This window comes from Bombina bombina, chromosome 3, assembly GCF_027579735.1.
Source record: "Bombina bombina isolate aBomBom1 chromosome 3, aBomBom1.pri, whole genome shotgun sequence".
In the NCBI taxonomy this organism is placed as follows: domain Eukaryota; kingdom Metazoa; phylum Chordata; class Amphibia; order Anura; family Bombinatoridae; genus Bombina; species Bombina bombina.
This window is the reverse complement of record NC_069501.1, coordinates 1,233,212,654-1,233,234,747: the sequence shown is the minus strand read 5'-3', so window position 1 is coordinate 1,233,234,747 and position 22,094 is coordinate 1,233,212,654. Positions and strand designations below refer to the sequence as shown.

The 22,094-nt window shown below is 36.5% G+C and overlaps 1 protein-coding gene across 2 annotated transcripts in view; it reads right to left on the bottom strand.

Annotated features, from left to right (window-relative positions):
* Positions 1-15,584: 15,584 nt before the first annotated feature.
* The window catches only part of P2RY2 (purinergic receptor P2Y2), a 137,751-nt gene continuing 131,241 nt past the window's right edge, over positions 15,585-22,094 (bottom strand). For both annotated transcript variants that reach the window (XM_053708720.1, XM_053708721.1), the window contains exon 2: positions 15,585-20,143. In XM_053708720.1, the coding sequence (XP_053564695.1) occupies positions 19,065-20,120 (1,056 nt within the window). In that variant the 5' untranslated portion in view covers positions 20,121-20,143 and the 3' untranslated portion in view covers positions 15,585-19,064. The remainder of the gene's footprint in view (positions 20,144-22,094) is intronic.

The window sequence follows — 22,094 nt, the reverse complement described above, 5'->3', positions numbered from 1 at the left end:
AAAAAGAGAAAAAAATCCACACATACAATAGCTTAAGCTAGAGTTAAAAACATTCAAACCCAGTTGTAACATAAACCTTCCATATAGATTGTGGGTTAAATGAATAAGAGTGTATCTAAGCCAGCAGCACAATTGTCAATATAGGCTAAGCCCTTACAATACGAGGGCTAATTACAGTTACTATTACTGGTATAGATATGCTGCTGGGCAGATAGTGTTAGAAGTAAGGTTTTTTAAATATTTCTTTACAACATAGGTAAGCAAATTAAAAGAGAGGGAGACAAGGCTTCTCTCAGAGGACCCCTGACGCGCGTTTCACAAAAAACACTTCCTGCATATATATACTGATTGTCATTGGCTCCACAATGTGTTCAGTCAGCAACCAGTAGTGCATTGCTGCTCATTCAACAAAGCATACAGAGAGAATGAAACAAATTAGATAATAGAAGTAAATTAGAAAATAATTATAACATTGTATTCTCTAGCATAATCATGAAAGAACATTTTTGGGTTTCATGTCCCTTTAAACTTAGAAGGAATCAGAGGTTTGGATCATCACCTGTGTATCAAGTTCTACCTATGTGCTTAATAAAAAAAACAGACCATCTAAGTGTACATTTAAAACAATTTATACAGAGAACAGAGAAAAATGTTAATTGATTTATTTAGAAAGTTCATTCAAATTGCATGCTCTATCACAATCATTACCCTTTAATTTTGAATAGAATATTCCTTTAACCTATACAAACATCGGCATTACAGTATATATATATATATATATATATATATATATATATATATATATATATATATATCTATGCGCAAATAAAAAAAAACTTTTTTCAATTGTTAATGTTTTTACATCCATGTCCATGTGGCCCAGAATAAGATATTCTCTGTGCAACAACATTGTCAATACTGAAGCTTCTCACAGCACCAGTGGGGCTTGTATCATGTTAGTAATTTAGAAACAGATGCCTATTTATCAAGCTCCGTATGGAGCTTGTGGGCCCGTGTTTCTGGCGAGTCTTCAGACTCGCCAGAAACAGCAGTTATGAAGCAGTGGTCAGAGATCGTGGTCTGAGGCGGAAAGAGATTTCCACAATTCAACACGATAGAGTACGATCGGGTTGATTGACACCCCCTTGCTGGCGGCCCATTGGCCGCGAGTCTGCAGGGGGCGACGTTCCACCAGCAGCTCTTGTGAGCTGCTGGTGCAATGCTGAATAAGGAGAGCGCATTGCTCTCCGCATTCAGTGATGTCTGTCGGACCTGATCCGCACTGTCAGATCAGGTCCGACAGACATTTCATAAATTGTTCAAATATCACACATATTCACAGTTCCAGTGTAGGCAGGAAACGCCTCAGCAGTAGGATCTCTCTGAATGCTGTGCCAGGTCTGTTTTATGAATTACTAATAAAAAACACGTTTTATTATACTTGCATCTTTCTCTCTCTCCTTCCTACACTGGAACTGTGAATATGTGTGATATTTGAACAGTGCTGCTAAGGGTCGAGGAGAGCCCTAACAGTTCCGAAGTAAGGACAGCTTGCAACAGATGTACATACCTGTTGTGTGAGTCAGAGCCTTGGATGCTGCAACGGATCCGGAGGGTGAGCGAAATAATACCCAGCATTTAAGTCTTGCAACTGTTACATTTGTTAGTTGCTGTAACGGCATAATAGCCTCTGTACTTTTGACACGTCGATCATTAAGGATGTTTAACACAAGTTACTAAATAGCTCAGTGAAATACCCGCTAGAGGTGGGACTCCAATTTAGGAGTGTACATTCACAAAAGCAATTTACGAACTGAATATCACACGCTAATATACCTGCACTAAATTTGAATCTTCATTTCATAAATTGGCCTCGATGTCTAAAAAAAGTTTAAAAAAAATAATAAAAAATGTTTCTTTTAACAAGTGCTGTGTTGAAAATGCTGGTGCACGGTGAATACTTAAATACACTTTGGAATCTGATATAGCTTTTATATTAAGCACTTTTGTTCCCACATTTATATAGCAACAATTAAAATGCTGTTTTTAATAAATGAGATGCATTCATTTGTATTACAAACTTTGATGGAGTATCCCTTTAAGATAACATTAACTATCGGAATCTTGTGTCTTAAATGTATAATCACAATATGAATCTTGGAAGCTATATGTCTACTTTCATATGCCTTTAATCTTTCACTTTACATCACGTGGGATTATAAAAAAAAATTCCACATTTCTTTAGATATTGAACATGCCCATAATGTTTCAGAGGTGATCGCCGGTTGTATTCGTTGGATGAGAGCTATTGTGTAGTCAGAAGAGGAGGAGTCCCTGGGAGAGACCCAATATCCAGAATCCCAGGAGCAGGAAATCTCCCAGGGGACATCGGATATGGAGGCTCTCATCTGTGCTGCCCCTCCTGCCCCAGAAGACCCAGCTGCTCTGGACCCTGGTGCCCCTTCTGCACCTGTTGCTTGTGCCCCAGTAGCTCATGGCCGTGCTGAGCCTGGCCACGAACTGTCTTCCATCACTGATGATGAGGCAGGTCGTCAAATGTTAAATCTGGCCAGGCAGTACAGGGATGATCACCATGAGTTGCATGGGGCATTAAGATTATCTGTTGAGCAACAGGAGCAGATATTAGAGAGGGGCATTATAGTAGATAGGGAAAGATTAGCTTTAGAGAGGGAAAGATTGAGAATAGAATCAGGTAGAATAGATTTAGAGAGGGAAAGATTTGCATATGAAAGGATAAGGGATAGTGAAAGATTAGAATTAAAGAGGGATAGATTTTCTTACAATAGACAGAGGGATAGTGAATCAGTGATAGGATACATTTTGATAGGGAGAGATTAGAAGTAGATAGGGCCAGGGTAGCTGTAGGGCAGGGAGAACTATGTTGTTGGGAGAGGGCAGACAAAGACAACTGGATTTCTAATTGTCAACTGTTTTTAATGTTTGGGAGCAGGGCAACAAGGTAGAGATCTCCCCCACTGTGCCCATCTGCTAAAAAGAGGAAAGAGTAGGGTTTTTATTTTGTTCTGGTGTATTACTTTTGTTTTAAATATAATTAATGTTAAATATTTTATTATGCATGTCATATTTATATTTTTTATTTTAAAAATATATATATATAAATGAATACAAATATATTCTAAACTAATAAATGTGTTTGTCTGTTATTACTTTATTCACATAATACAAATGTTACAAATGATTGTTGCTCAAATTCAATCAATGGGTAACATATACTTTTTCTGCTTATTAAAGGGTCAATCTACGCCATATTCTTTTTAATTTAAATAAATAAAAAAAATATTGTATAGTCTTGACTTTGGCATAAACAACTCACTTCTATTAAAGGTTAATTCTCTCTCTCTCTTTCTCTCTCTCTCTCTTTCTTTCTCTCTATTTCTTTATCTCTTTATTTCTCTCTCTTTCTCCCTCTCTCTTTCTCTCCTCTCCACAATTTTTCTTTGTTTACTGGGTATTGTTAGTTGAAAGCTAAACCTAGGAAGGTTAATTTTTCTAATCTTAGATGAGAGATTGGAAATGAGTGCAGGATTTTCTCTGTGTACTTTATATATATATATATATATATATATATATATATATATATATACTGTATATATTGTATTACACATGTATTCATTTCAAAACCTGTAGTGCATTGCTGCTCCTTCAACAAATGATAGCAACCGAATGAATACAATTTTTGGTTATGGGTGAAAAGTTAAGTTTTTTAAAGCGACAGTGAAGTACCAAACAAATATTTCAAGATTTAAATAGAATATTTAATTTTATAAAAGAATAAAATGTACTTTTGTCACCAATTGTGATTTTTTTCTTTTTGTATTCTTAGTTGAAAGCTAAGCCTAGGAGGTTCATATGCTAATTTAGTAGACCATGAAGACTGCCTCTTTTCTGAAATAATTTAGACCACTAGAGGTCATTAGTTAATGTGTTTCATATAGATAACATTGAGCTCATACACATTACGTTACCCTGAAGTTAACAGTGATTGGCTAAAATGCAAGTCTGCCTAAATAACAGAAATTAGTCGGCAGTTTACAAAAGCTTAGATAGAAGGTAAACACAGAGTTAAAAATGGTATTGCTTTAACTTTAAAAATAAAAACAGAGTCAAGTGTACACCATAAAAACTTTTATTTGAAGATATTTTAATAAACATCTTTTTTTCCAAAACTTTACATTAAACAATTGCAAGATCAACAAAATTAACCACTTTCAATCAATGGCAAGACGATCATATACAATATCATTTTGTAGATGTTTAAATGACAATTGTTGCATAAACATAATCCAAAATATAGCATCTTTTGGATTAAAAAGTATACGGTAAAGTAAATATGAATAAAAAAAAATACTGTATGTTGCACTGTCAACATTATTGCCCTAAAACCGCCTGAATATAGTCTGCTCGAGCTTGGACTCCACCAGCATCATTCTCCTGTAATGGAGGTAGATTTCACCATACTCGTGGACATCCAAGCTCTCCAGATCTATATCAGGGATTGTTAGGGCAATTTTGTGCAACATAAAGCAAATAAATAAAATAAAGGAGACTTTGGAGGGGGCGTACTGAAGAATCCCACCGGAGATGTCCAAGCAGCGGAAACGGCTCTTCAATACGCCAAAAGTGCGCTCAATCACCAATCTGGTGGCGATGTGTGCCTCATTGTATTGTACCTCTTCCACTTCATTGGGGTTGTGGATGGGTGTGAACAGCCACGGAAGAAACGAATATCCAGAATCACCTGCGTAAAAGAAATAGAGCATTGATATTAGCAATCAGAATGATTAAAATATATAATATACATATGTTTGAGTATATAAGAGATATTTACCTATCAGGATTCCCTCTGGCATTTGTCCCTCCTGGAAGCGATGGAAGATGGCAGAATTCCGGAGGATGAAGGAATTGTGGTTGCAGCCAGGGAGTCCAGAGCGTACTCTCATGATCCTCAACCTGGCATCGCAGATGACCTGGATATTCAGCGAGTGGTTGTGCTTCCTAGCGGTATGGCTCCTCTGTACCCCTGGGAGGCTGCACCAATACATGCAAGCAATCTATGGCCCCCAATAATCTTGGCAATCCAGCCAGATGATAGCACTGGAGCTTAACAGCATGCCACTCCTCAGGTGTATTGGGGAAGTGGACATGATGGCCTAGGCATTGGTGCAAGGCATTCAGGACAACCTTCAGAGAAGGTTGCCTGGCTCATACCTACGCCTAGACCTGCCACAGTCTGAAATGATCCAGTTGCCAAAAAATAGAGGACCGATAGTAATTTCACCATCCCAGGGATTGCCCTAGTCCTTGCAGTGAGTGGCTCGAGAGAGTCTTTGATTTGGTCATAGAGCCTCTCAATAGAGGCCCTATTTAGTCGAAATCTACTGATCACTTCTCGGTCACTGAGGGCATGGAGACCAACCCTAGGCAGGAACACCCTCAGCACCTGCTGGCGTCTTCGTTGTCGCACAACCGCAGCCATCAACACCCATCATTCCCTGCGTCTCCTTAAGAACAGGACAAACTGTAAAGCATTTAGTATGTCCATGCTCAAAATAATAATGAAATGAAGTGTTTGAAAGCCCTTTATATAATGCCAAGTTCTACAGCTGTGAATGATTTCAGCAATTGAATAAAAGATGCGCAACACATTACATAACAAATGACTTGCAGAATTTCAGTATTATTGCATCATTTGACGAGCAAAACCAATTTCGGTATTATTGCGTCATTTGACGAGCAAATTGATTGAATAATTTATGCACTACGACGATTGACAGAATTTTCGGTATTATTGCATTATGTGACGAGCGTAATGTTGTGTCTAAATTAATATGTATAGAATTAGTTCATCAGCTGTAATAAATGCAGGTGTATTCTTTGTGCAATTAAATCAATTACTTATGCACAACACATGAGTATTTAGCTCTGTTTGGAATCAGAAGTCTTATTTTCTGTGTTTGGAAGGCAGCGTTGTGGAGGCTTAAAAGGTCAGTGATTACTGTGTTTTTGAGCTACCATATTAAAGAACAATGTGGTGTATTAACATTGGCAAACATAACTTAGAAAGAGAATGCAATGTAGAACATTATGATTGCAATATTTTTTGTGACATTTTAAAGTCATTTCAATGCATTTTGCAAGCACAAAGGAAAACAGTGGCATGCAAAATACATAGAAATGACTTTAAAATGGTATTCTACTTCCAACAAAGGATAGCAATAGAATAAAAACATTTATAAAATATAATTACCGACCTTTTAAGCCTCCACAGCGCTTCCCTTTCAAACACAGAAAAACAGAGTTCAGATTTCATCCATAGCTAAATACTCATGTGTTGTGCATAAGTAATTAATTGAATTGCACGAACAATGCATCTGCATTTATTACACCTGCATTTATTACAGCTGTTGAAACTGCCCAAAATTGAATGCAATTTTAAATGCATGTCAATGTATTTTTCATGCTACTGTTTTCATTCTCTTGCTATCCTTTGTGTGAAGTTGAATGTCATTTCCAAATCATTTCAATGTATTTTTCATGCCACTGTTTTCATTCTCTTGCTATCCCTTGTGTAAAGTCGAATGCCATTTCCAAATCATTTCAATGTATTTTTCATGCCACTGTTTTCATTCTCTTGCTATCCTTTTTGTGAAGTTGAATGCCATTTCCAAATCATTTCAATGTTTTTTGCATGCCACAGTTATCATTCCTTTGCTATCCTTTGTTAAAAATATATTTGGATAGTGAATTGAAGAATAATGTAGATTATCACCATTGCAAAACATGACAGAAAGGGAATGCTATTTTTTTTTTTTTAAATAAATTTTTTATTGAGGTATTGAGCAATGACATAGAAACAGTACATATGTTCAAATACAGATCAGACTTGGGAGAAAAGACCAAAACAAAAATCTCTTTACAATTCAAACAAAGAAAATAGGCTAGGTCAAAAGCTAATGTAATTGTTATAATTGCCATACCAAACCCACCTTTATGCTAAGTACCTGTGAATGAAGAGATGAACTATACAAAATAGTGAAGCCACAAGTCTAGCACTGGGAGTACAATTTCCGGCAGAAATTACAAAAGTCTGACTAAAATGTGAATTGTAAAATATGTAACATATAGAGTTAAAAATAAAAAGTAGAGACTTGCGTCCGGTAAAGATAGCTAACTAGAACATATTATAAAGAAACCTCATTTTATAACCTTTGGCTTAGTAAAGGTAAGAATGGTCCCCAAATTGCTGTAAAAACCATAAAGTAAGTTGTCTATTCAAAGCGAATCGTGGTAAGATGGGGGTGAGTATCGTGGGTTTATTTTGGGGGGAAAGGGATTCAGCGGGCAAGAGCCGCTCTGGTTAAAGAAAAAGGGGATAGGGGGGGGGGGGTGCGTCCGGGTATTTGAGAGATACAGCTCAGTTGTTATAGTATGGTTTAGATGGATCACAATTGAGCACATTATAAACTTGATGGGACGGGCAACGGGGTGGTTGGGGGACAGGTTCCTCATAGGATATCTATATCTACTCTTAGGCCATACCAAACTTATTAACTAAATGTAGAGGAATTAGCATATAAAGGGATCATTATGTGGCCCAGGGGAAGATTGGTTGGAGGTTAGCCACTAACACAATAGAGGAAAATATACAGTTGGTATTATATATTATAACTAGGTAATCATAAATAACAATACAAAAACTGTCGAGTGGTAAAATGTGTAGGGACATGCAGGGAAATACTTAGTAGTGGATAAGTTAAGAACACTAGCGTGAAAATAGGGTAATGTAATGTCTGAAACCAGAGCATATGTTAATGCCTAATAACATAAATTTGGACTCTACAATTTATATAAAGAGTAGGACTTGAAACTCTAAAGATTCCCATATATAGAGCACATGAAAAGCTACTCTGAGACCTGCATAACCATGACATTTGTGTTTTAGTTCTGGGACAAGAAACAATTATGAGGATAAAGAGATTATATGAACAAAAGCCACAAATAGAGAGCTAAAAGGCTACATTTGATAGCTAATACGTTAAAAGTTGAGCTAACTTCCAAAAAGTCGGCCTTATGTTAGGACAGAAAGGGTTTAAGCGATAGTATAGGGAATACAATCTTTCCTTATAAGGCTATTAAGAGCATATAGTTATGTGAAAACAGGGTTAATTATCAGTGAAAAATCCAGAGCTAACAGTAACTCCAGAGCACTTGGAAATAAACAACAACATTCATGAAACTACTAAACTCAACGAATAAGCTAGAGAGTCCTATGTAAGTTAGATAGAGAATACTCAACCTTACAGTCTCCAGCAAAGTTTAGAACTGTCTTATAAGCTGGAAATAGAACTGACCGAGACACTTATACAAAATTATATTCCCACTTCAGTGTGCAAATAAATGGTGCATAAACATATAGTGTGAACCCAAGAGACCTATGATGTGTGCACAAGAAAAGCAAAACAATGGAGCCTACAATTCTTTTCTAACATTGAAAGCAAATAAATCTAATCATTATCAGTTGTGTACAACATTAATAAATACAGAGGAGATATCTCTTAAGGACATGAGTATTTCACAGGATAAATAGATCTCATGAACAGGAGCATTTTTCAAACTGTAAATAACTCAAATTTTCATAGTAGAGTATATAGATTCTCTAGGAAAAAGGATATTATGCTCTCAAGATCTTTGGATGAAAGATATAGGGCATGTTCTACAAGCTAAATGTTATAAAGTAGGTAGAGGGAGACCACATATTTCTCTGGGTTGACACCTTATAGAGAGAGTAGGGAGGCATACATAATATACATATGGGGTATCATTATAGATCACATGAAGCATCCAGTAAAACATAAAACATACTGTCAGTAACATGGTGCATACTGTGCTCAGTTGAAAAATATAATACACTGCAACATGCAAAGCAAACAATAAGTACACAGTGCATTAAACTGTATAAACTTTGACAGATACTAAACTATTCTGTGGTTAATCCCATTAGCAAAGAGAACATAAAGGAAAACTTTAGCGAAAAAAGTTTGTGTCGTAAGGGAGTACTGCTACGTGTCCCAGGATCAATGTTCATTCCTTTGAAAGAAGGAGTCTGACTTGGTGTTTGCCTCGTGGGGACCTGCGGTGTGGGAAGCTAAACATCATAAGTATGTCCCTTGTGATATAGACCTGTGATGTTGAAGCTTTCCTGTGAAAGTAAAATTGCAGAAACCATAACCATTCTAGCACACCATTAGGGGAAAGAAACAGTTGAGACTTAACAGTGATAAGCAAGGTATCCGACCCTGTACAAGCATATTCTCAAAGTTGAAGGGTGTATGTCCTACTTGATCTCCAATATAGAATGGGAAAGTCAGCTTAATGGTCAGATGAATAAGTTCAGAGAGTGTGATTAAATATCGTGTTTGACAGGACGTTCCTGGTTATCACAACCCTCAAAAAGAAATACCTCGAGCTGCTAACCGACTCCTCTTCTGTAGCTGGTGAGGGACTCATTATGGTCGCAATCAGGCCTTTGATGAGAGGTAGCGAACAAGGAGATCCCGAGCCCCAAAAACCGAATATGTCTCGCCAAATCGATAGATATATACCAGGTTTCAGTGTCCGGTGCTTGTGCGAGTCTTAGAAGTAGAGTAGGCTGTAACCGCTGTTGTCCAGTTGAGCCGTCATAATAAGTGGCTGTCAGTAAGCTTTTGTTGCCTGTCTTTAGACTCTGAGGGTTTTTTCCACATGGTGTATGGCGTGGAGCCTGTATGTACTTTACTGCGCTAAAGTCCGGTCCTGTCTTAATTGGCTGTTTCGATATAGGTTCAGGTGAGGCTGCCGCAATCTCATGGCCCATGTCTGCCTTAGATTCCAGATTAGTAGAGAGGAACACTCGAAGATGAACCTCTTCGGCCCGCTTAGGGTACATACTGGGCTGGGTAAGAGATCGGGTGTCTGATGTTTCGGTCGGGTGCACTAGCAATGAGTGACTTACGTCTTCTATCATCATAGAATGAGGTGTTGCTTGAGGAGCCCCATGGCCAGGATAGCTAGGCATTCCGGTTCGCAGAAGTAGTATATGATGCGACAAGTCGGTAAATTGTAAGTCCATAGTCCGTTCTAATGCAGCAAGATGACTTCCGTCTCCATTTTGAAGAAATATTGCGTGTGCTTTTTTTTAAAAAAAAAATGTCTCGTCTCTTTGCCTTCTCTTTCAGGAACATGAAAATTGATTAGCTGATGTGCAGTTATTCAAGTGGCTAGTTGAAGTTATTTCTGTAATGCAATGTTAGTTGCGTTACACCAAGTGACATGGGAGAGTTGGCGGTCAAAACAAGGGCCGCAGTTGGAGTCTTGAATAGGCTAGAATAGAGCTCACCACTTCGCTGAATTATATAAAATTGGTATTATCCAGGGCAGCACATGCTGGCATTACTTGTCTCTTGGATATAAAACTTTAAGGACATATATAGCCAGGATAATTAGCGATTTATTGTAGTGTAATTGAGGAGCTTCCATTTTTCCCTTCTAGCATGGCTGCTGGCCGGACACGCCCCCCAGGGAATGCTATTTAACAACTTTGTGTTAGTAACATTTGTCTTTGTGTCTAGAAAACATTAAACTTGTTGCAAATAGATTTAAAAAATATAAATACATGAAGTTAGCTATATGTTTTGTATTTTATTTTTATCTCTATATCTATTAGTGTGACAAGTTTGGTGAAAAAACTAAACATAAATATGGATGTTGTCCGCTTGCTTTGTAATGAGAGACAACTTTTGTAGCATAATCCATCATTAGTAATGTATTTTTCATTTTTAGCCCTATATCTACTAGTGCACCAAATGTGGAGCAATAATATTGTTTGATTTAGAAAGGGTATACAATTTTAATAGAGTTTCTAATTTACTTTTATTATGTAATATGTGGTAACATAGCTTACTGACCTAGCTGTTATTAAAATCCCTTTCCCCCAGATACACCTTTCTCTCTGAACTAAAGACACTCCCAATAGCCTTTGACTGGAATTTGATAAACCACTCCCTATTGAATTGGTGTATAAAAAACTGGAACACCAAAACCTCTCTCTCTTTCTTATCCTGTTCCTGAAAGGATGGCTAATTTTGAACACATTGGTGAATTTGGCTGAGTATATTCCTAGGATTATTTTAGCAGTGTTGCACAAATTGGGGATGTAGTAGAGTTGCTCTGTATGTTTTGCTGTGAAATAGATGTGTATATATACCTGTAAATCTTTTTCTTATTATTAACATATATTGATTCCTAATAAACCGTTTGGAAACTATGGAGACCTTTTCATTAATAACCACATAATATACTTCATTTTCTTGCAGCATCGAACATAAGCTTTCTGTGTTTTCCGACTCCCAATGAGTTCTATGGCATCTGCTACCTCAAGGGTGGCAGATTGAAAACCTGGTACGCTGAGTCGAAAAAGACGCGAGCGTAACTGTAGAATTTTTGATAACTTTGTGGGAGCTTCAAATAGTGTTGAGTAGGAGGGCGAATGAACACGATTCCGCTCGAATTCCACGGGTTTTCAACTCGCATCAATCTGTGTCGGATTGAAATTGCGGGATCGTATGTTACGTCACAAATTTCAACATTTTCCGATCTTGACTATGGCCGATCAATCTTGCGACAATTATGATGCGGAATTCCAGCGTATTTTCAGTTGACGCTTTGATAAATAGGCCCCCTGGACTAACCCCCAAATAGGTACTCAGAGAAGGTCCTGTTCCAGGCGGTGAAGTCTTCTTCCAAGAGGCCGACATCTTCTTCCAAGCAAGGACCGCTTCCTTCTTCATCCAGGAGCAAGCTGGCGCGGAGATGAGTGCAGAGCAGGACCGGCAACCGCGGAGACATAGAGCGTGAAGGATCCTCTTCGTACTATTGCCGCTGTACACTGAATAGTGAATTCAAGGTACGCATTTAAATATGGCGTCCCTTGCATTCTTATTGGCTGATTTGACTCTTCAAATTCAAATCAGCCAATAGGATGAGAGCAGCCAGGATACAGGACTATCTGTGCATGCGAGAGGTATTAAAAAATATGACAGCTCAGTATTTTATCTGCTAGCCCTAAAAGTGACAATTGCGCATGCGATATTGACCTAAAGCCAGTCCTATGAATAATTAAATGAAATTTGCACAATTGCTATTGGACGGGGCACATTAAATAATTTTACACACTATCTGCCAACTTGTCATCGCTAATTTATGAGATTAAAAAAATAAGTTATTTGTTATTTTGAGGCTTTGTTTCTAGACAAAAGTAAGTTTATAGTAGTTTATATTATTACATATATGTTCATAACTTAATAATGTATTTCATTTGTGTTCTATTTTTTTAAAATAGTTTTTATTGAGGTGTTCAGGTAAACATTACAATTATTGTATATTTCAATCAATACAACAGGGATTAAAGTTATATGCTAACGGCGATAAGCCTTGCACAAGTGCAGAAGTGTTCAGTTCATGTGTATAAATCTACCATTATCTGTGGTGAGTGAAGTCCTCTCTACAAGGCATGGTCCACAGTTGTCTATTGCTGGCAGTCGGATCAGGAATCCAATTAGATGAGAGACCTCTGAAACAAGTTTGTAGTGCAAGTGCAAGACACCTATTTGTGAGTTACCATAAACAGTAAATAACATAGCAGAATAAGCGGTAGTCATTATATTGTTACTTGTATGGATAATATGTATACCGCATCTTACAAGAATTTAGAAGACCTAGGAGGGGAAGGAGAGGTATGATAAAGAAGCATCAAGGAAAGGAGCAAGAAAAGAGAGGAGGGGAGAAGGGGGAGGCTGGTGGGAAGAATGGCAAGGTCAGGATGACGGTGGCATGTCAGGGTGTGTTAACGAATCCCAGTAGAATTTGACGTCATGGAACATAGCTAAGTTGCTGTTTCTATAAAAGGAATATCCATTGAGAGGAGGTAGGAGGTGTTCTGAAGCCATTTGACCATTGTGGGTATCTGAGGGGATTTCCATTTCGGCTCTATCAGGGATCTAGCACTGTTGAGGTCAATTTGCAGTAATTTCCAGTGAATCTTACAGGTTTTCTCTGGCTTGTAATTAAGGAGGGCAATTGCTGGTGTTAAGGTGGAGTTCCCCATGAGTTTTTTAGAAAAGGTTTCAATGTGCTCCCAAAAGGGGACTAACTTTAGACCAAGTGTGTGACATTGCGCCAGTGAGGTCACACCATCTCTGGCAAGATGCATAATTTGTGTTTTATTTTAATAAGATTTCTAACCCTTTAATATTTATTTTTTCCAGTCCTGTTAAGGAAAAATTGAATTACCTGATATACATGATCACTGACGTATTAACTGCTATATATGTTCACTGACCTAATACACATGATCACTGACTTATTAAAGGGGCAGTATACACCAATTTTCATTTACCTGCATGTAATAGACACTACTATAAAGAATAATATGCACACATACTGGTATAAAAATCCATTGTAAAACCTTTTAAAAACTTACTTTGAAGCACCCAATTTAACACTGTTAATGAGATAAGCCTGGGACACCCACTAAAAGGGGCTGATAGCAGAACCTCCCCCTCCCTATTATACAAACAGAAGCAATATGAAGTCTGTATATATATATCAGTATACATCAATATACATCTAAAACTTTGGGACTTGGATAGGAGTCTGAAAATCAGCACATTGTTAATTAGAAATAAGCAAAACAATACATTTTTACAAAAACACACCCAGATGGACTATTATCAATGGATCATCTACACAACATTTATGCAAAGAAAAATCTAGTGTATAATGTCCCTGTAACAGCTATATATCATCACTGACATCTTAACTGATATACATGATCATTGACCTGTTACCTTTTATACATGACCACTGGACTGTTATCTGATATACATTATCACTGACTTATTAACTGATATACACGATCACTGACATCTTACCTGATATACATTATTACTGACATCTTACCTGATATACACGATCACTGAAATCTTACCTGATATACGCGATCACTGACCTGTTACCTTTTATACATGATCACTGGCTGCACTGTTATCTGATATACACGATCACTGTACTTATTAACTGCTATATATGATCACTGACATCTTACCTGATATACACGATCACTGACCTGTTACCTGACATACATGATCACTGGACTGTTATCTGATATACATGATCACTGGACTTATTAACTGCTATATATCATCACTGACATCTTACCTGATATACATGATCACTGACCTGTTACCTGACATACATGATCATTGGACTATTATTTGTTATACATGATCACTGGACTGTTATCTGATATAGATTATCACTGACTTATTAACTGCTATATATGATCACTGAAATCTTACCTCATATACATGATCACTAACCTGTTACCTGACATACATGATCACTGGACTTTTACCTGATATACATGATCACTGACTTATTAACTGTTATATATGATTACTGGTATCTTACCTCATATACATGATCACTGACTTATTAACTGTTATATATGATTACTGGTATCTTACCTCATATACATGATCACTGACTTATTAACTGTTATATATGATTACTGGTATCTTACTTCATATACATGATCACTGACTTATTAACTGTTATATATGATTACTGGTATCTTACCTCATATACATGATCACTGACTTATTAACTGCTATATATGATTACTGGTATCTTACCTCATATACATGATCACTGACTTATTAACTGTTATATATGATTACTGGTATCTTACCTCAAATACATGATCACTGGCCTGTTACCTGCTATATATTTTCTCTGGCGTTTAACCTGGTGCACATGATCACTGGCTTGTTAGTTGTTAAGTCTAAGAACTCAGCCTGTATAGCCAGCACATGTTGCAGTCTGAATGTCAACTAAGATAATAGTACTGTGACAATGGCCGATATCGAGTGTTACGAGATCTAAACACTCATGATATTGTCACAGAAGCGCACAAGAAAACAAGCGTAGAGTATTGGGGGTCGATTTATGAAGCAGCAGATGCTGCTTCCGACCCACTCCGCTTCAGTTCCGCCTGAAACGGAAGTTAAGAAGCAGCGGTCCTAAGACATATGTCCGTCCGCACAATAGTAAATGTACCCCATGGTGTGTAACTATGTACACAAACATGCGTTTCTGTTAACACCTTGGAATTTAAAGTGTAAACAGCCTTTTTATTTAACCCCTTAATGACCACAATGTACCCTGTATGTCACTGGTCGTTAAGGGTTTTTTCAGGACATAATAGCACAAGTCTAGCAAGAACACTCTATTAATTCCCTCCCTCCAGCAGGCTTAGTGGAATACAGCAGTCTCAACGCTGGTAGCAAGACCGTGCTATAAAACAATCAAGTCCCAAAAAAAGGCCAGCGACATACAGGGTACGTCGCTGGTCCTTAAGGGGTTAACTTATTTAGCAAACTATTCCTGGTTTCCACCGATAGGTCCTATTAATGCTACAAATGCAATGAAATAATAACAAAGCCAGGTGCCAAGCAACCTATTAGAATTTATTAAAAACGTCACAAAATAAAATGTTTTTTTCCAATGCTACAGTAATGCTTTAGTATAAATTAATATTAAGCAGTAAGCATTCTAAGCAGACAACTTTCAGTATTATATTTCTTTATACAAAATAACAGATTACGGATATAATCAGTTACACAATTATGTACAGGGTATTATACACGTAAGCTACATTCACATATAAAACACAGGTATATAACGTATGATGATTTTAACGTATAACTTGGGTTTATGGCATCTGCCGGATTATTTACATTTTAAATACAATATTGCACTGTATACAAATTCATTTAGAAAAACATCAGTTATTGAAATAGACGGTGCACTTTAAGTGCTATAGATTGGAAATACTGTATTTTTTTTAAATATAAAAATGCCATTAAATGCCCTGATATTCCAACTGCCTACCTTACGTTGGCATTTTTTAAAATTGGTTTTCCAGTACATTTTATAAGACAAATAATATGGTTTGTGTTTTTTACTTATTTAAAGGGACATAAAACAAGTTGAGATAGAGACAAAATAAAATAATATGTACTTTCATTACTTTACCTGCAAATTTATACTGCAGTGCCTCGCCATTAACCCTTTCTTTTAAGTTTGCAAATTGTACAGCTCTAACTCCCCCCACACATTTCCTTCTATGGATGGTTCTATATCCACCTTTGATTTGGTACAATGCAAGACTTAAAGGGACAGTCAACTCAAAAATGTTAATTGTTTTAAAAGATAGATAATCCCTTTATTACCCATTCCCCAGTTTTGGCACAGAAAACATGGTTATATTAATACACTTTTTTCTGTCATTATCTTGTATCTAAGCATCTTCTGACAGCCCCCTGATCACATGACTTTTTCTATTCACTTGCATTTAAGCCAATTAGTGCTGTGTTGTTAGAATACGTGAGCGTCAGCACAGTGTTATCTATATGGCTCACATGAACTAGATACCCTGATGTGAAAAGCAAATACAAAAGCATGTGATAAGAGGCTGTCTTAAAGGGACAGTCAAGGCCAAAAAAAACTTTTATTTTTCAAATAGGGCATGTAATTTTAAACAACTTTCCAATTTACTTTAATCAACAATTTTGCTTTGTTCTCTTGGTATTCTAGTTGAGAGCAAACCTAGGAAGGCTCATATGATAATTTCTAAGCCCTTGAAGGCCGCCTCTAATCACATGCTTTTGTATTTGCTTTTCACAACAGAGGAGAGTAGTTCAGGTAAACCATATAGATAGCATTGTGATCACGCCCGTGGGTTGTGGCAGACACTGCACTAATTGGCTAAAATGCAAGTCAATAGATAATAGCTAAAAGTCATGTGATTAGGGGCGGTCAGGAGATGCTTAGATACAAGATAGTCACAGCAGTAAAAAGTGTATTAATATAACTGTGTTGGTTATGCAAAACTGGGGAATGGGTAATAAAGGGATTATCTATCTTTTTAAACAACAAAAATTCTGGTGTTGACTGTCCATTTAAGGGACTTAGAAACAGACAGAAATTTAGAGTTTTAAAGGTTATAAAGTACGTTAATATAACAACAATGTTGGTTGTGCAAAGCTGGAGAATGGGTAGTAAAGGCATTATCTATCTTTTTAAACAACAACAATTTTTGTGTTGACTGTCCCTTTAACACTCATTATCTGCTGGAGCATGCCTAAAAGCAAATAAGCTGCTGTGAAATACAATGCCTGTATTTCTGATGCTAAACACTGATAAGGGGGGTGGATCAGACTACTCCAGACAGCATGGCTATGTAACTAATATTGCTTATTTTTTAAAATTATTTTCAAATACTTGCCAGAAATGTTTAAACAATTTTTTATGCAAACTATTTTTACTTAATTAGCCCTTTTAAGATATGCACAGATGTCAACATGTTTTATGGCACTTTAAGCTACTTTAAAACACATTTCAAAGTCAGTTTCCAGCTACATAAAGAGCTTACTTACTATAAAAGATAGTAAAATCTGGATATAATCTATATGATAAATTAATGAAACTTTCACAATAGAGCTGGCAAATTTTAAACAACTTTCCAATTTACTTCTATGATCAAATTTGCTTTATTGTCTTGGTATTCTATGCTTAAAGAGCAGCAATGCACTACTGGGAGCTAGCTGAACGCATTGGGCGAGCCAGGGACAAAAGGCATATGTGTGCAGCCACCAATTACCATCTAGCTCCCAGTAGCGCATTGCTGCTCCAGAGCTTACCTAGGCATGCTTTACAACAAATGATACCAAGAAAACAAAGTAAATAGATAATAGAAGTAAATTGGAAAACTGTTTAAAATGATGTTCACATGAAAGTTCAATTTTCATTTTACTTTCCCTCTACGTCAAAATTAAACTTTTAGAATTCATTTTAAAAAACTTTCCAATTTACTTCTATTATCTAATTTGCTTTGTTCTCTTGGTGTCTTTTGTTTGGGTTAGTGTGCCTATAAGTATCAGGAGAGTTGGTATTCTCCCATACTGATGTCATAAAAGAAAGCATACAGTTTTATTTCTTGTAATCGACTCCCCAGATTTGCTTCAATAGTGCCTTGCTGCGCTAGAGCTGACTTTAAAGGGACAGGATTCAGATAGAGTATATGATTGTAAGAATAACTTCCAATTTATTTCTGTTCTTATTGTATTCTTAAAGAGCATACCTAGGTAGGTATTGTGCATGTGTCTGGAGCATTAGATGGCAGAAAACACTGCTGCCACCTTGTCCTCTTGCAGTATATAACATGGTTACAAATATTCTTTCCAATTTGCTGCCACATAGATCTCTAGACACATCGACGCTCCTGAGCCTTCCTTCTTGCTTTCACCAAAGGATACCAAAAGAACAAAGACAATTTGATGATAGAAATTAATTGGAACGTTTTATAATAATGTACGCCCTATTTGCAGAAGTATTTTATTACTGCACTGTTGCCTCCATTAGGGCGTATACTTTTTGCACTTGTATTTCCTTTTAATGAGCATTTGGGAACATAAGAAAAAAATACTTTTGTATTTCTTTTACTTTCAAAGAGTAATGGACACATATAGAAAATAAATGTAATAATTGCCGAGACCTTTCACAAGTGGTTATGAATTATGAGATTTTGATAAAACAGCTCCATCCTTTATTTTAGATGGTTCTGTGCTTTTCAACAAAGCAGTGAAAGAGAACATTAAATGTAACAAAAATGTGAGTGGTCAGTGATGAACAGTAACTCTCATGGTACCTCCACATCAGATTCTAGGGTCTGAAATGCCCTGATAGTCTCACCATGACAAATGTCCTATAAGTGGAACACCATGGTTGTATCATTTTATTATGTGGCTTAGACTAAGACCATACACAGACCTACATAAAATATATTTGTGTGTGTGAGAGTCTATATATATATCTATCTATATATGAGAGACGAAACTGGTCTCTATGTTTCATCTTGAGTTCATTCATATTTTAGTAATGACAGTTGAAGACTGGCTAGGATTTGAGTTTGGATCAATATTTGAATCTTTAATGGTGCTCCAATTATTTTCGTGCACGTAGGATGAAAACTTGCTTTTCATTTTTGTGATTCCCCTGCTGGCAGTAATGTTTCTCCGAAGAGTTTGTCCAGCCAGAAAGTACAAAATTGGATCAAGGCAACTGTTCGCACAAGCCAAAGGTCTGGTCACTTTATAAGCCAAGTTAATGGCATCCAATACATGACAAGGGAGGTCCATCTTGCGAAAGTAATAGTAGAGAGTTCGGTTTACATGAAAAGGTAAGAAACAAACAATAAAGACAATAAGCACTATAATAATTGTTTTAATAGATTTCTTCTTAGACTTAGATGTCTGCGGTGTGGCATCTGATGGCTTCATCAGAGATCGAGCCATTAAAATATAGCACACTATGATAACAATAAATGGTACACAGAAAAGCAATGCCAAATTCACCGAGCTGTACAGCACAAAATCATCAAACAAATCTGCTCTGGAAGTGTCGTGGCAGATGGTGTTATCTCCATTTGAGCTGGTTGTCACAAAGTACAAAATCGGTGACTGAAAAGCCGAAACAACAAACCACACAACAGCTGATACAATCCGAGAATAGCGAACTTTTAACCAATGACGTGACTGCATGGGATAACAGATACCAAGGAATCTATGGATACTGATGCACAAAAGGAAGAAAATGCTGCAGTACATGTTGGTGTAGAAGAGGAATTTCACTATCTTGCACAAGGCCACTCCGAATGGCCAGTTGTCTCCTTGAGAGTAATAGTACACAAGTAAAGGCAGAGAGACAACATATAACATATCTGATATAGCCAGGTTGAACATATATGTTGTAGAAGCATTCCATGGTTTGATTCTGAATATAAATATGTACAGTGCTAGAACGTTGAGGATTAGTCCAATGCAGAAAACAATCCCATAAGATACCGGGAGGAGAACATACTTAAAATCTTCATTAAATTTGCATCTGTATGTAGAGTTTTCAGCATCTCCTGAATTATTCATGATGCCTTCCGTTCCGTGCTAACCTACAACAAAAAGCAAAAATCAATATAAACGAATGCAACATTCTGTTGTTTACAAATATGTAAAATCATTATATAAAAACCTTAAACCTATACTGTATAATTATATGACCGTGGATAGCCTTGTTATCTATGGACTATGATTGGCTCCTCCAAAAAAGGCAAATGGTAGGCGGAGTTTGGCATTTGAAAAACAATTGCAGTATAAAGGATGTTAATTTGTTTTAAAACATTTTAAACTTGGCTTCTATGTTATTCTATAGCAACACAACAGAAATATCTTATTACAAGGAGTTTACTGTCCCTTTAAATAATCCCAACAAAGGGAGATTTGATAAGGGAAACCTAGGTTTCAAAATGGTTAGTCCCATTACTTTACTGTGATACTTATTTCTTCAATATTTTAACAACAGATATGATTTTAAAACTTATATCTACATACTATTCTCAGGTTAATCTTTGCTTTGAATGCATCATATCTAGCATGTATTTACTTTTTAATGTCCCTTAAAGGGACATTAAACACTAAATAAATGCTAGATAGAATGATGCATTCAAAGAAAACATTAGTCTGTGAATAACAAGTAGATGTATTTTTTAAAGTTGCATTAGCTGTTAAAATAGTGACAAAATAAGTGTAAAGTTTTAGTGTCTATAAAACAATAGGAGCTGCCATGTTGTTACCTTCTCTTCTGTGGCCAATTAGGGACAGTTATAAATAGGTCACTAGAGTGTGCAGCCAATAGCTGTGTGGAATATAACAGTGTTCTGCACTTCCATTTCTAACAGGAATGAAAAGGTCACAATTTCAGAATGGAATTACAGGAAAAGGGGACAAAATATATAATGAAAGTATATTGCAGAGGTTATTTTACATATACGATTTATCATTTTATATTACCATCCCAAAGTGTTTAATTTCCCTTTAAAGACTTGTTTGATCATGTCCCTTTAAAAGGTATTACATGAGAGCAGAAGTATGTGAATGGTCTGTGCCAGCACTTATCTTATCTCTAGATAAGGAAGACTGACAAAAGCAGGTTTGTTAATGTGGCCTTCATATTTGTTTTTAACTTTAGTCTCCAGGAAATTGTACCAATAACAGTTTACAGCAATTTTCCCCAATTGTATGTCATAGGTTCTTTAACCCCTTTACTAACGGGAAATCTAGAACTTGTCTAAAATACAGAAGATTTTTTTAGCATTTTTGTTATCACACTATTTAAACAGAAATAAAGCCTTTTTTTATTTACTTGTCAAAACTATATATATATATATATTTTTTTTTTTAAGTAGACAACCCAAGGTATAGATGTAGGCTCATTTTGGTATATTTCATGCCACCATTTCACCGCCAAATGCGATCATATAAAAAAACATTGTTAACTTTTTCAAACTTTGGGTTTTCTCACAGAAATTATTTACATACCGCTTGTGCAGTCATGACACAAATGGTTGTAAAAGCTTCTCTGGGATCCACTTTTTTCTGAAATAGCAGACATACATGGCTTTGCCCTTGCTTTTTTGTAATTAGAAGGCCACTAATTGCAGCTGCGCACCACACTTCTATTATTCCATAAAGTGAAAGGGTTATTCAGGTAGCTTGTAAGGTTAATTTTAGCTTTAGTGTACAGATTACCCTCCCACATGACACTTCCCACCCCATGATCTCTCCTAAACAGCTCTCTTCCCTCCTTCACCTCCCACTGGTCACCAACATCTTAGGAACTGGCAGACAGTCTGCCAATATCCAGTTTAGGTTTTTTTTATATATATATATATATATATATATATATATATATATATATATATATATATATTGTTTTTCTCTACAGTGTAGTGATCCTCCTCAAACCTTCTACCTCCCTTTTCTCCCCAAATAGCTCTCTAACCCTCCCCCTTCCACTACGGCTGTTTGCTGCAGATGATTAAAACTGTTTAACCCCTAAACCCA